Source organism: Salvia splendens, chromosome 21 (genome assembly GCF_004379255.2).
Source record: "Salvia splendens isolate huo1 chromosome 21, SspV2, whole genome shotgun sequence".
NCBI classification, from domain to species: Eukaryota; Viridiplantae; Streptophyta; class Magnoliopsida; order Lamiales; family Lamiaceae; genus Salvia; species Salvia splendens.
The window spans coordinates 15,800,150-15,813,903 of NC_056052.1; the positions used below are offsets into that span (position 1 = coordinate 15,800,150).

Genomic DNA, 13,754 nt, shown 5'->3' on the forward strand with positions numbered 1-13,754 from the left:
AGCAACCTGAAACTGAGGAAGAGAAGCCGGCGTCGCCGGCTAGGAAGAAAGTGAAAGTGAACCGCCCCAACGTACTACCCTAGTCTGGCTCCCGCGGGGGCCAGACTCATAATTGATAACCCCCCCCCCCCCCCCCCCCCCGATGACCAAGTAAATTTTACTTTTCAGTTTTTTTTCGTTTTCTTTTCATCTGTTTATATGTTTGTTGTTCTGAGTTTGTGATTTTGTGTTCGTTGCTCAAGCATGCCACGTTATATGTGTATGTGTTTTCTCCCACTTAGCCCAATCTTTGGTCTAAGTTTGTGTTTTTCGGGCATATTTTGGTTTCTGTTTTGTTTTAGTTTCTCCCACTTAGCCCGTTGCTCGGTCTAAGTGTGAGAAGGTTGTTTTTTTCTTTTACGTGTTTGATGTTTTATGTGCTGTCTTGTTTGTGTTTTGTTCTCTTTAACTGCCCTTTTTCTCCCTTCACTGGGATGGCTTGGGGACAAGCTTGAGTGAAGTGGGAGGGGGAGGTGCAGTTTGTGTGTCTAATGTCAATAGGAGTCTTTAGGTCTAGGTTTTATGTGTGTCGCATGAGCTGGTGAATATAATAAGGCAAGATCCCTTTAGTGAGAGCAATTGAAGATAGAATACATGTCAACTTTGAGGCCTCTTTCTTTAATAAGCTTAAATCGGTTTGGATGAAGTGAGAACGATAGAGGATGCCTTAGCTGACCTAGTTGAGAAGCCCCACTATATAAGTGAGTTATGAGCCTAAACACTTTGAGCTAACATTTACAAAAGAGGGCCGCCACTGAATGTGTAGGGAGAAGAGTCAAAAGGAGAAAAATAGGGAAAATAGGAGCGAAATAGGGGGAAAATAAAATTAAATTCGGAGGTATAAGCTGGACGAAGTCCAGAAAAACAAAAAAAATGAGGTATAAGCTGGACGAAGTCCAGGGGAAAAATAAAATAAATTCGGAGGTATAAGTTGGACGAAGTCCAGGGAAAAATCTAAGGGCATGAAGCAATAATAACCTGACCCGGGGAAGAAGGGAAAAAACTATAGGAAGTAGAAACTCTCATAACCCGAAGCATCAGTAGTGTGACAATGACTTAAGAGTGAATCGATCCTAACATCCCTGGTGAGGAATGAGTGAACGAGTGAATCTATAAATTGGGATGTTAATAGGTTATCTTGACGAACTGACAGACCGATTAGGTAGAAGAAGAGAATAGGAGGATTTGGAGACTGTAGACGATCGGATAGACCTTAAGCTTGTGGGGACGGCTGCCTAAAAGTTGAAACTAGTTCATACATTTGTGTGCTTTTCTTTAAGTGTTTGTTTTCTTTTTGGTTAAGTCTGTTAATGTGTCTAGGTCTAGGAGTTTGTGTCTTTTGTGTGTCTGTAGAGTCGGTCATAGGATAACCATGAATTGAAATTCGCCTTACTCTTTTTTCTTGTATTTATACTTGAGGACAAGTATGGTTTAAGTGTGAGCAGTTTGATAAGGCTAATTTCATGCATCGGTTAGGGGGTTAAATTCAACAATTTACGGGGTCTAACACATCTTTTAAGCCAGGTGTGTAGAAGGAATCGCCAGGCCCAGGAATGAAGGTAGATAATCGTCTGGCGATGGATTTGGCGAGAAAGTGAGCATAATGAAGGAAAAATTGCCAGACGGAGGAGATCGCTAGTCGAAGGGCAGAATAGAGATTTCAAGAGAAGGCTTCTAGAAGATCGCCTCCACATCTATAAAAGAGAGAGCATGCAACATGAATGGAGGACTTTTGGCTTTGAGCTCACTCACACACTCTTCTACACACACTTGGGGGAATCAGAAGTCTAGGGGTTTGGGGGTTCATTTTCGGTTTGAAATTGTGTACCACCGTCCTTACGTAGGGCGAAAAAACAATTTATTGCTTTCATTTTAGTTTTCTGTTCGGATTTCTACCGAGTCTTCGTTGTTCGAAGCTCGGCTTTCGTATGTGCTGAAATATTAATGATCTATCTATGGAACTTCTATTTTCTGTCATGATGATGCTGATGTTGAGTTTTGATTATGTTTGATTCTGAATTTTTTGGTTGTTTACTTGAATGGATGCTTTCCGCACTTGATCTGTGGAATTGGAGTTGAATCGTTGTTGAATCGTCGTTGATCAGAGTGGATCTGTTGAATCGGAGCTCATGGAGATGTTTCTGATAGTAGTTAGGTTCTGATTGCTTGGATCCGGAGTGGATTAAGCCTCCGACGTGTGGATCTGAAGCTGAGTTGGTTGATTGTGTATGAAGTTGATGACTCGTTTCTATGTTTTTGTTTCGCTTCGTCTAGTATATGTAGATCTATTTTGTTTCCTATTAATCGACAGTTTCCGACTTCCGAATTATTATATTTTGTTTGAATCTGGATCATTACTCTGTTTTCTCCATGTTCGTATTTGAATCAGGTAACGAGATGTAGGTCGTTGTCGGTTAAATTCATAGTTTGTTATTTGCAACTTTTCATTCATACTTTACCTTTTCTGGAAATGGTCCCCACTGCATATTTGATTTCTGTTTAGCTACTTTAGGAAGTCGTTTACTAGGTCGAGGAAGTTTGTTCGAGATATTGTAGTTAAGATGATGTTCCATGCCGGCATGATGTTTTCAGTTTCCTAGGTCTAGTGTCAGTTTTCATTTCCTAGCCTAGTTATAATTTTCTCAACCCAAAATTCCGTGGCAGCAGCCAAACCCTTTTCCACAAACTCTTAAATGCCTTCTTACGCATCCATCTTCATGGGATCGACCCCTACTTCCATGTTCTAATTCATAGTATAGCGGGTTGAGGGATTTATTTTTTAACGCGGAATTTGTGTGTCCGACGACCGAGACTTCTAGGATCCTCTGAGTTCCTAGACCTTGTGATCTAGCGGATTCTCAGGATTTGTGAAGCTTGACCTAGCACAAAAGCACACACTTATTCAAGAGCTTATTTCAGTTGTCAAACCAGTACGAGATGAAGGATATGGGAGATGCGGGACACATTCTAGGCGTCAAGGTTCTTCAGAATTGTGAGAAGAGAATGTTGTTCTTATCTCGAGAACCTTACATCGACACTGTACTTAGTCGCTCTAGCATGCAAGATGCCAAGAAAGGTTTCTTACCTTTTAGAGATGACATCCATCTATCTCAACAGATGTGTCCCAAGATGCCATCTGAGATAGAAGAGATGTGAAGAATATCATATGTTTCGGCAATTGGTAGTCTCATGTATTTTATGCTTTGTACAAGACTTGATATTTGCTTTGTTGTTGGCATGGTGGCAAGATATCAGTCAAATCCGGGCCAAGGACATTGGAATGCCGTAAAGAACATACTCAAGTACCTTAAACGGACTAAGGACTATGTTCTAGTTTACAATGCAGCCGAGCTCTGTCCTTTGGGATATATTGATTCAGATTTTCAAGCTGATCAGGACTCGAGAAAATCTACTTCTGGATACGTGTTTACCTTAGGAGGTGGTGCCGTAATTTGGAAGAGTGTAAAGCAGAAATGCATTGCGGACTCTACCATGGAAGCCGAATATGTAGCCGCTTCGGAGGCTGCAGAGGAGGCTGTATGGCTTAAAAACTTTCTTTTGGACTTAGGTGTGGTTACGAATCTGCTTAAGAGCATCAACCATTTATTGTGACAATTTTGGTGTTGTGGCAAACTCGAAAGAACCACGAGCTCATAAAGCGAGCAAATACATAGAGAGGAAATAGCATATCATTAGAGATATAGTGCAGAGAGGAGACATACAAGTGGTCAAGATTGCGTTAGAGAACAACCTGGCAGATCCTTTTACAAAGGCATTAGCGGTGAAATCGTTCGAGAGCCATGTCGAAGGGATGGGAGTTCGACTCACTCAAGACATCAACTCGCTTTCAGTATAAGTGGGAGAAATTAGAAGTATTGCACATTACTCGAAAGCTGTTTGAGTATAAGTGGGAGATTGTTAGAGTTTGTATACTAGAAATCACCTTTCGAGTGATTGAATACTGTAAAAACTCTTATTTTATTTTCAAAGGAATAAAACAGATTATTTTTGTCATAATATTTTTATGTTTTACATTAAATGGATGTTTATTGCATGTTTAAATGTATAAGTAACTTAACAATGTCTAAGTCTTTGTTTTAGTAGACCAGTTGTGTGCGACGTCCACTTTAAGGTAACACGGTCAGTTCTGAACAAAGAAAAATAAGAATTTCACAACCTAGATAGGCCTAGACTAACTATCGTGAAAGGTTGCAATGTCAGTCCGCATATTTCTAAGCTTTACTGAAATAAGATGACATTAGTGTGGTAGAGCACTGAACGGATCTAACACCGAGACAAGTCTTTATGCTATCTACTGAAAGACGAGGTCTTGATAAATGTTTACTTCTTAATCAATGTACATTAGCATAGAGCATACAGTATTGATTATGCACTGCTTTGACTTATCAAATGGTGCTGATTTTTCGCAACCCAATAATCCTGATATATTGTGTAGTTGTGATTAATATCTAGCGGTGCTAGGATTGCTATTATGTTGAATCGTGCGCGAAGTGAGTCTCGTTTGATAATGTCCTCAAGAGGAGCGCGAAACAAGGTTTTATTATTCGGAACCTAGCTAGTTAGAGTTTGATTACTCTATAAATAATAAATAAGCGTTTCATGCTAAGTTCACTCTTTGAATTAATAAGATGTTAATTAATTAAGTCTATAGCAGATAATAATAAATTAATAGACATTTATATCTTAAGCGCGGGATTTGAACAACACAGAAACTCGGATTACTTATAATTTCGGATTTAGATGGGCAGCGCAGTATTACTTCTGTAGTGGCTACTCGTATTATTCCAATATAAGTTTATATTAAATTGGAGTTCAATTTAATTAGTAAAAAACTAATTGGGGGAGGTCATATCCAAAACCTTCCGTAGATCTCTGTCTAGGCCCAAAATGAACTTAATATAAATAGGAGAATAAATGAGACATAAAATACACTTTATTTTTTACACAAAATTTTCGTCCCCCTCTCCTACACTGTAAGGGACGATTTTTCTCCTTCAGCTCTCCTCCGTGAGATCAATTTTTGTGTCCTATTTATTCAAATCCTAGTATCCCGGTGAGATCAGCCCACAATGATATCAGAATACAGTTCGAGAACCAGCCAGAAGATCTGTGGTCTAGTACTCGACGCCTCACGTAGAGAAGTCGCGAGCAATCATCGATTCTTTAGAGAATCATCAAAGTATTATTCATATTCCGTAGAAAAGCATGTTTAGGTTTCAATTATACTTAAAGCATGTGTAATTCAAGTTATGAGCATGATATATGTGATAATTATGCGAATAGAATTTGTCTAAATAATTTGCTAAATAGATCGCTTTCATTATCTGATTTATTGCATGCACGCTTCCGCTGCCAACCCCTTCAATTGGTATCAGAGCCAGTCTTTGGCTCTTATTATTTTGATTTAAATTTTGCGAAATTCATGTATGCATGTGTTATTTGATTGCGAAGCATGTTCTTGTTTTAGTTGTTATGTGAGTTTGTGAGTTCGCTCCATCAGTCTATAGGACTATATAAACGAATTCGGGTCTGAGTAGGGCCGCAAACCCTACCAGGCTAGTGTACACAGTTGGGATCGGGAGCCGTACTTGCTAGTCGGCCGGTCTCGTGGGCGAATAGTGTGGCCACTTCGTCGCACTATAAAAATGTTGTGATTGATGGATTGTGGAGAAAATGGGAAGATTGTTTTGACCGACCAGTCTAAGAAATTATTTTGTGATACTCGATGATATTTTTTTCTAAATGCAAAACTCGAGTTCACTATGGTATTGGATGGCATAACTATTAAAATGTTTTCGGCATAAGTCCATTGAGTATATTATAGTACTCAGCCCTGCATGTGTTTTCTTTATGTGCAGGTTGAGCGGGGACGAGCTTGGGTGGTGTTGAGTTGAACTTGAATTTTTGTTGGATTTATTTTGAACTTCGAGGAGCGTCGTGTCTTCATACATGGCTTCACTCTTACTCTTTAATGCTTCCGCTGAATTATTACTGTTTTTCTCCATTATGCTTTTGAACCTCTTTTCACTCTTGGATCATTAATTATGATAACTGTTTACTTTGGATCTAAAGCTTGAACATTTACTCTGATTTTTTCTCGTTATTTGAATATTAATTATCTTGGTCAAACTCTTTATCGAAACTCTAGAAAATTATCCGTTTTCTTAAAGTCCCATTAATCGCGACCACCCACATTTATTAACTTTAAAAAAGGCAGTCGTGACACTACATTTCTTTCTTGAGTTGTTATTCTTTTGTACTCGAGCGCAAAGAAAAAGAAACCTCACTCTCTTCTGTGTGATTAACTTAGAGAAGGAAGGGCAAACAGTATATCAACACAGAAGAAAAAAAATTATGCTCGTTTGAACAAAACAATAGCAATGTTGCATATATGTAGCACAGCTAAACTAAAATAATCCCAAATCGAGATGCATAGAAAAGTACTCCACAAAATGTGATCCACCAATTCAGCTCACTTAAAGGCTGCCATGCCGATTGCAGCGTCTCCTCCGTGACCTCCCCTTGACTTCGAATAACTGAGATAGTAAAATTCAGAGACGATGGCGGTGAACAAAGTGAACGCAGCTCCTGCAGCGAAAACTCCCTTCCTCACAGTCTCGCAAGAGGGCTCATTATCAAAGAAGAATCTCCTGTACTTGGTGTGGTAAGCATTTCTCACGGAACCAGCAAGAAGACAAGCCTCAGCAATCAGAAATGTAACCCTGCATTACCAATACTCCAATCTCAATTACTCTTACTTATTTTCTTTTTAATCAGTAATACTACAATAGCAAATATAATGAGGTGTGTACCAGCAGAAGGTGAAAAGAAGAAGAGCACAAGCCCTCGAGCCACCGGGTTTCAATGGATTCCCACAGCAGAAGCATCTACTTGCAGCCATTATAATCACTTGGCTTGCCATCAGTAATAGAAATGCACCAACACCATAACCAGTTGCAATGTCTGAGCTGTAAACACAGTATTTGTAGTTATCCTCACCATCACTACTCGTTGTGCCCTGTCAAGAGACCATATATATATATGCAATGAGAAGTCATCCAATACTTTATCCTCTTTTAGTTTTCAGACAAATTCATGACGCTCAAGTTACAGTGTTTGGATTTCATTTTAATTTCAAAATAGTATGAAACATGGCATATTGAATAAAGAGAAAATTCATATAGATAAAATAGTATCTAGATACATGTCTTTCCAAATTGAATTTCTTCAATTGAATTTGATGTAAACTTATACCATCCTCAACTTCACAGTAAGTATTGTTTGATGGTGTTCGATTTCCTAGATAGAATAGTACCAAGATATAATCTAGAATTAAATTGTGAAATTATTTTAATTAGAAGGGTTAGTTATGTCTAATTATCACATGATTATTCATCTAAGATTGATTGAATTATAGGATTCAATATCATGAACCAAATACACTACATATATAATTCATAAATACAATCTAGCAAACTAAACGACCCCTACCAATATTAATTAATTTAAGAAGCATTAATCAATTTAAACTGGTGAAAAGTTAGAACATACTATTTGATTTCAAATTGTCTGGAAAAAGACCCCAACTTAATTAACAGGTCAGTCAAACAATTTATGAATAAAGTCGCGAGAATCAGAGAAACCATTTTCCGCACGAACACTTGAACAAATCTATTGTTAATTGCGGAATTTTTGGAGTAAAAAACAAATTAAAAAAAAATAGAAAGGAGAGAAGGAATCTTACGGTGCTTCTTCTCTGCTCAGCAGCAACGGCCAAACCAAAAGCAATAAGATCGAAAATAAAGACAAGAATGAGTAAGATCTTGGAAGCCATTAAAAGATCTGGATCTCTTCTCACTTGCTCCTTCAACACCTACCCAGACTTTGTCTCTACATGTAGTCTGATATAAGTTGAGTAATTAACAAGCTGTGTAGGTGTCATTAATTTGATGTAAAGAAACTCTTCAAATGAAGATATACATATGTAGCAGTATTTCTTTTAAACAAACTCTGTTTTGGAGATAGACAGCTCATCTCTTTACCTGCCACTTAAAAGTACTTGCCACCTAACTACTAATGAAATTATGTGAAAGACCTATGCATTTTTACATTTTTTTAAAGAAACAAATAGGAGTATTATTGGACTTGTCCATTCTTAACCAAATGTCAATGGATTGATTTCTGTCTTTGGTATGAAGTAGTTCTAAATCTTTAGGCCAACTGTCTCGTCCATTGAGGTGTCTACAAACCAGAGCGGATATTGATCACTAGGCTCGCTAGTGAATACCCTTGGTAATTACCAAAAAAGAGAGTATTATTTACTATGAAATGTTTGCATCATGTGAAGTAATAAGGCTCTATTCAGTATCATGAAAATTGCGCCGACAGAATTGGATATGGAGTCTTTAATTTCAAATTTAATGTTCGGTACCACAAAATATAGGGATTGCATTCCAATTTCACAATTTGAATTCTAGTAAATGTTCTGGGTAAAAGTATACCAATGGCAATCTAATTTGACATGTCCCACCAGTATTATTTTGCCAATTGAAAATATATACAAGAGCCCTACTTCTAGTTGGAATCATAAAGAATCTAGAAAGAAAAGAGTAATCTCGTGGAAACTATCCCAAATTTTTGGGCATATATATAGAATTCTCATATATATAAACATGGGCGGACCCACAAGGAGAAAGGGTGGGGCTTTAACCCTTAATGAAATTTTTTTTAAACATTTTTCTTTTATAATTTTTTTTAATTTATTCTTATTTTATACCTATATATAAATTAAAGCCCTTATTAATCATATAAATTACTTAAAAATTATTTTTAAACTATATTTTGAAAATATTGCCCTTACTAATGTTCATTTCTGCGTCCGCCCCCGTATATATATATATATATATATATATATATATATATATATGGATGTATTCATTTCCTTTTCCTATATTTCCTCCTATTTTCTTCTTGATCTTAGCCCTTGATTTTCCAAATCCTATGGCCTAAATTTGTTTATAAAAACATTAAATTTAATGATTAAAAAACCCAAAAAGGGCTAAAATGGAAATCAAATTTGGATCAGTTTCTCCCCCCCTTAATTCACGTGTTTCCTTATTTTCAATATCTCAAAATCGTCTTCAATCTGGAAGGAAGATATTCACGCAATCGTCGTGCCAATCAATTAATTCATCAAAATCGTTGTCAACACCAGTGAATTCTATCCTTCAATTACTGTGATTTGTTCTCGAAATCCAGAGAATGATTCGTTCTCTCAAGTCCGATGATCAAATCGAATCCAAAACCACAATTCGAATAAAATCTAGAAGGATCCTTCAATCGCTACAACGACATGATCAAACTTCAATTGGTGTGGAGATTGACGATTCCGCTCCTCGGCAAGTACGCCGTCGACGGCTGCTGCGAGTTCATGCCTACCGGTGAGGACGGCACCGCCGCCGCCTTGAGGTGCGCCGCCTGCAACTGTCATCGGAATTTTCATCAGAAGGTGCGGCGTTGATCGATCGATGTTGATTTGATGATTTATAATAGCCGTGATTTTTCATTCATTCATTCGAATGCTGCTTTGCGAATCGAATAATTGTATAATTGATCTCGAGAATTTTGAATTGCTTTATTGTTCATTGTTGTTAGGTTTTTTTCGAATTGGGGATGAATCGATTGTATCCATATAATGCACCAAATTGTAGCGAGTAATGCATATTATTGACCGTATAATGCAAATTATGTGAACTGCAATGCATACGAATAAGATGTACCGTGATACGATGTTTGGCACACGTTTCTTGTTTCCCCCCAGGGTTTAATAACAGTTTATGTATGACAACATCTGGTATTGAGTAATGGATATATTTGACTATATAATGATCAAAATCTGAACTGCAATGCATACGAATAAGATTTACCGTGTTTCGTTGTTTGGCACACGCTTCTTGTTTCCCCAAGGGTTTAATAAGATTAGGGGCTAGGGTATAGTACGTACACATTAATTACAAATTGTAAAACAATTCGAATAATGCACCAAATTGTAGCGAGTAATGCATATTATTAACAGTATAATGCAAATTATGTGAACTGCAATGCATACAAATAAGATTTACCGTGTTTCGTTGTTTGGCACACGGTTCTTGTTTCCCCCAAGGGTTTAATAAGATTAGGGGCTAGGGTATAGTACGTACACATTAATTACAAATTGTAAAACAATTCGAATAATGCACCAAATTATAGCGAATAATGCATATTATTGACTGTATAATGCAAATTATGTGAACTGCAATGCATACGAATAAGATGTACCGTGATACTATGTTTGGCACACGTTTCTTGTTTCCCCCCAGGGTTTAATAACAGTTTATGTATGACAACTTATGGTATTGAGTAATGGATATATTTGACTATATAATTATCAAAATCTGAACTGTAATGCATACGAATAAGATTTACCGTGTTTCGTTGTTTGGCACACGGTTCTTGTTTCCCCCAAGGGTTTAATAAGATTAGGGGCTAGGGTATAGTACGTACACATTAATTACAAATTGTAAAACAATTCGAAAAATGCACCAAATTGTAGCGAGTAATGAATATTATTGACTGTATAATGCAAATTATGTGAACTGCAATGCATACGAATAAGATTTACCGTGATACGATGTTTGGCACACGTTTCTTGTTTCCCCCCAGGGTTTAATTAGACTAGGGGCTAGGGTATAGTACGTACATATAGCAACATCTTGTGTCTTGCACTAGGTCATGTTTTTGTTTTTGTTATTGGAACTTTATTTCTGTCATAATGCAACGTTTGGTTTTTATTTAAACAAGTCAACTTTGTATCAGTTGTGTTCTGATGAATTATTTTGTTTGTTCCCAATTTTTTTTCCTAGGTCATAATGCAACGTTTTAGTAAAATAATGCACTAAAATGTAGATTGCAGAATTGATATCTGATTTTAATATTCCATGGACCCCTGAATTCTGGCAAAATGATTAAATTAAAAAATTCACTTATTGGAATAAATAATGCAGCCCGTTGATACGTCTTATTCAATACAAAATTTTAAATAATGATAATTTCTTGGTAAATAATGCAACGTTTTAATCAAATAATGCACTAATTTATCTAATGTTGAATTTATATCCAATTGAAATAAACCATGCACCCCTGAATTCTGTCGCAACGTTTATATCCACTTTAAATTTATCATGTATACTTCTTATAATGCATAATTGACTGTAAATAATGACGATATAATTACACATAATGCTCAGACTTTGCATATACACAATTATTATCGTAACGAACACTACATTGCAAATAATGACAGTCGATAAAGGAGTAATGCACAGATTGTAAAACACAATGCACAATCTATAATGCTGAATACGGATAATTTACCCAAATATAAATAATTAGCTAATATCCAAACGCACTTATTAAGTTGCGAAAAAGTATAGTTTTAAATTGAAATATCTATCTGAATATCAGTTTACCCATTAACCAAGATCTCCCTATAGCCGAACCAAAACTCACTCCAAACCATAATTCTCGTCAACTGGAATAACATCGTCAATTGCATCGTCAATGTCTGATCTTAGCCGCTTCTCTGATATGGAACAAACAAAGTAAAACATCAAAACATTATCAATAAATCAGAATAAATAATGCTGCTAGCTTTTTACAGATTTATGCATATATCATATGAAATAATGCATAACACAACCTCATAATGCATTAAAAATTACTCATAATGCATTGTCTAAACACAAAAATGTACATGTGTTACACAGAAAATGTATTAAACAATATAAATAATACCACTCATATAATGCACACAATACTACAAAAAAATGCACTATTACAGATTCACAATGCAGTACCAACACAACACAATAAAAAAACTTTCATACTAACTGGGCAGCTATTACAACAAACCCAATACCCTTAGTAATGCATAATTTAGTAAACATAATGCATAAATTATGTTCCATAATGCACAGTCTATACTAAAAAATGCACATATGTACTCTTTCCTGAGTTTAGTCACTAAAACACACAACACCCTAAATATTGCATAATTTACTGCACATAATGAATACCACTCATCCTGACTGAGTAAATACTAGTACACACCCAATACGCTTAGTAATGCATAATTTAATAAACATAATGCATAAATCATGTTCAATAATGAACAGTACAAACTATTTACTTATTGTAGTCACTAAAACACACAACACCATACATATTGCATACTTTTCTGCACATAACGACGGTTTCAGTATAGACATAATGCACTAATCAAACCATATAATATATAAAAGTAACAAATCATCAATCAGATTCCTCTGTAAAAATCTGAGGCAACAAACCAATACAACCAATTACCAATGTTAAAAGCAACATAATGCATGCATAATGATACATAATGCACTGTCTGGCATAAAAAATGCACACAGAATTCTTACATACTGTATTCTGGAGCACACTATCTACTCTACATTATGCACAATGTAAAACACACAATGAATCTCCAAGCACATAAATAATGCACTAATCTCCAAACACATACATAATGCTTAATATTAATACTATAATGCATACATCTTGGTACGTAATGCACAGGCTACGTTCAATAATGCATATAACTATATGTCTTCAAAATAAATTGCATAACACACAATACACTGCACACACCTCTAAAATGCACCATATACTGAAAGGTATGCTATTATTCTTTTAGATAATGCACTACATATTAAACAAGACAACATCAAAAGTAATAAGTCGGGATAATTACTTACAGCAAAACAAACATGATGCAGTAGGAACAAATAATGAATACAAACCTACCCATAATGCAGAAAATAAAGAAATAATGAACATTGTGGAGGTACTGTATGGCCTACCCATAATGAACAAATAATGAATACAAACCTACCCATAATGCACTGTCTGGCCTAAAAAATGCACACGGAATTCTTACATATTGTATTATGCAGCACACGCACAATTTAAAACCCTCAATGAATCTCCAAACATATACATAATGCAGTAATCCGAGCAAACAATAAATGTATATACTCTTGAGCACTGCACATCTAAATACCCCTAAAATGCTAGCTTTACTGCAAGTAATGAAACTAGACATCTAAATAATGTTATTCATATTCATAAAAGGTGAAAACATAGACAAGATTATTACGAACCAATTGACCACAAAACATGGATAATTCGGATTCTAGAAGGTTGCTAATACCCTTTCACACAATCTAAAAAAAAGATCTGCCTGCAACCAAAAAAACGTATCATGAAGCCGCAATCGACACCTATTTATCTGAACCCAAAATCACTTAAAATTCAGAGAAATCCAAAAACAAAAACCAACTTATTTCACGCCTGTCTGCGCCCAGGCAAACTATAAAGACACGATTTTAACACTATGCGTCTGCAAAAGCACGAAAAAAGATGCCTCCATCGCTGTTTAAACATACCTATGAGAAATGAGTCGGTGTTTATGCGTAGATGTTGTCGCCAGTTGCTGATTTTCGCCGAAATTTCGGTCCCCTTCTGCTCAATCGTCTGAATCAGCGATGGGGAGGGGGAGAGCTAGGGTTTTAAGTGGTGGAGAGAGTGGGGTGAATTGTTTGGGTGGTGTGCGTATGGAATGATGAAATAAG

At 36.2% G+C, this 13,754-nt stretch overlaps 1 protein-coding gene across 1 annotated transcript; it reads right to left on the reverse strand.

Moving 5' to 3' along the window:
- Positions 1-6,329: 6,329 nt before the first annotated feature.
- Positions 6,330-8,072, reverse strand: LOC121783270. Its single transcript, XM_042181298.1, has 3 exons — positions 7,805-8,072; positions 6,873-7,078; positions 6,330-6,782 (listed from the first exon to the last, which is right to left on the reverse strand). Exons 1-3 carry the CDS (start codon positions 7,892-7,894, stop codon positions 6,533-6,535), a joined length of 546 nt encoding a protein of 181 aa, XP_042037232.1. The 5' UTR covers positions 7,895-8,072; the 3' UTR covers positions 6,330-6,532.
- Between the last annotated feature and the right edge of the window lie 5,682 nt (positions 8,073-13,754).

What these genes read in the sequence shown, in the direction of transcription:
- LOC121783270 (XM_042181298.1), bottom strand. Translation starts at nt 7,894, where the DNA reads ATGGCTTCCAAGATCTTACTCATTCTTGTCTTTATTTTCGATCTTATT. An exon ending in CTGAGCAGAGAAGAAGCACC is followed by an intron (nt 7,079 to 7,804) that starts GTAAGATTCCTT and finishes GTCTCTTGACAG; the next exon opens with GGCACAACGAGTAGTGATGG. An exon ending in CTTCTTTTCACCTTCTGCTG is followed by an intron (nt 6,783 to 6,872) that starts GTACACACCTCA and finishes TTGGTAATGCAG; the next exon opens with GGTTACATTTCTGATTGCTG.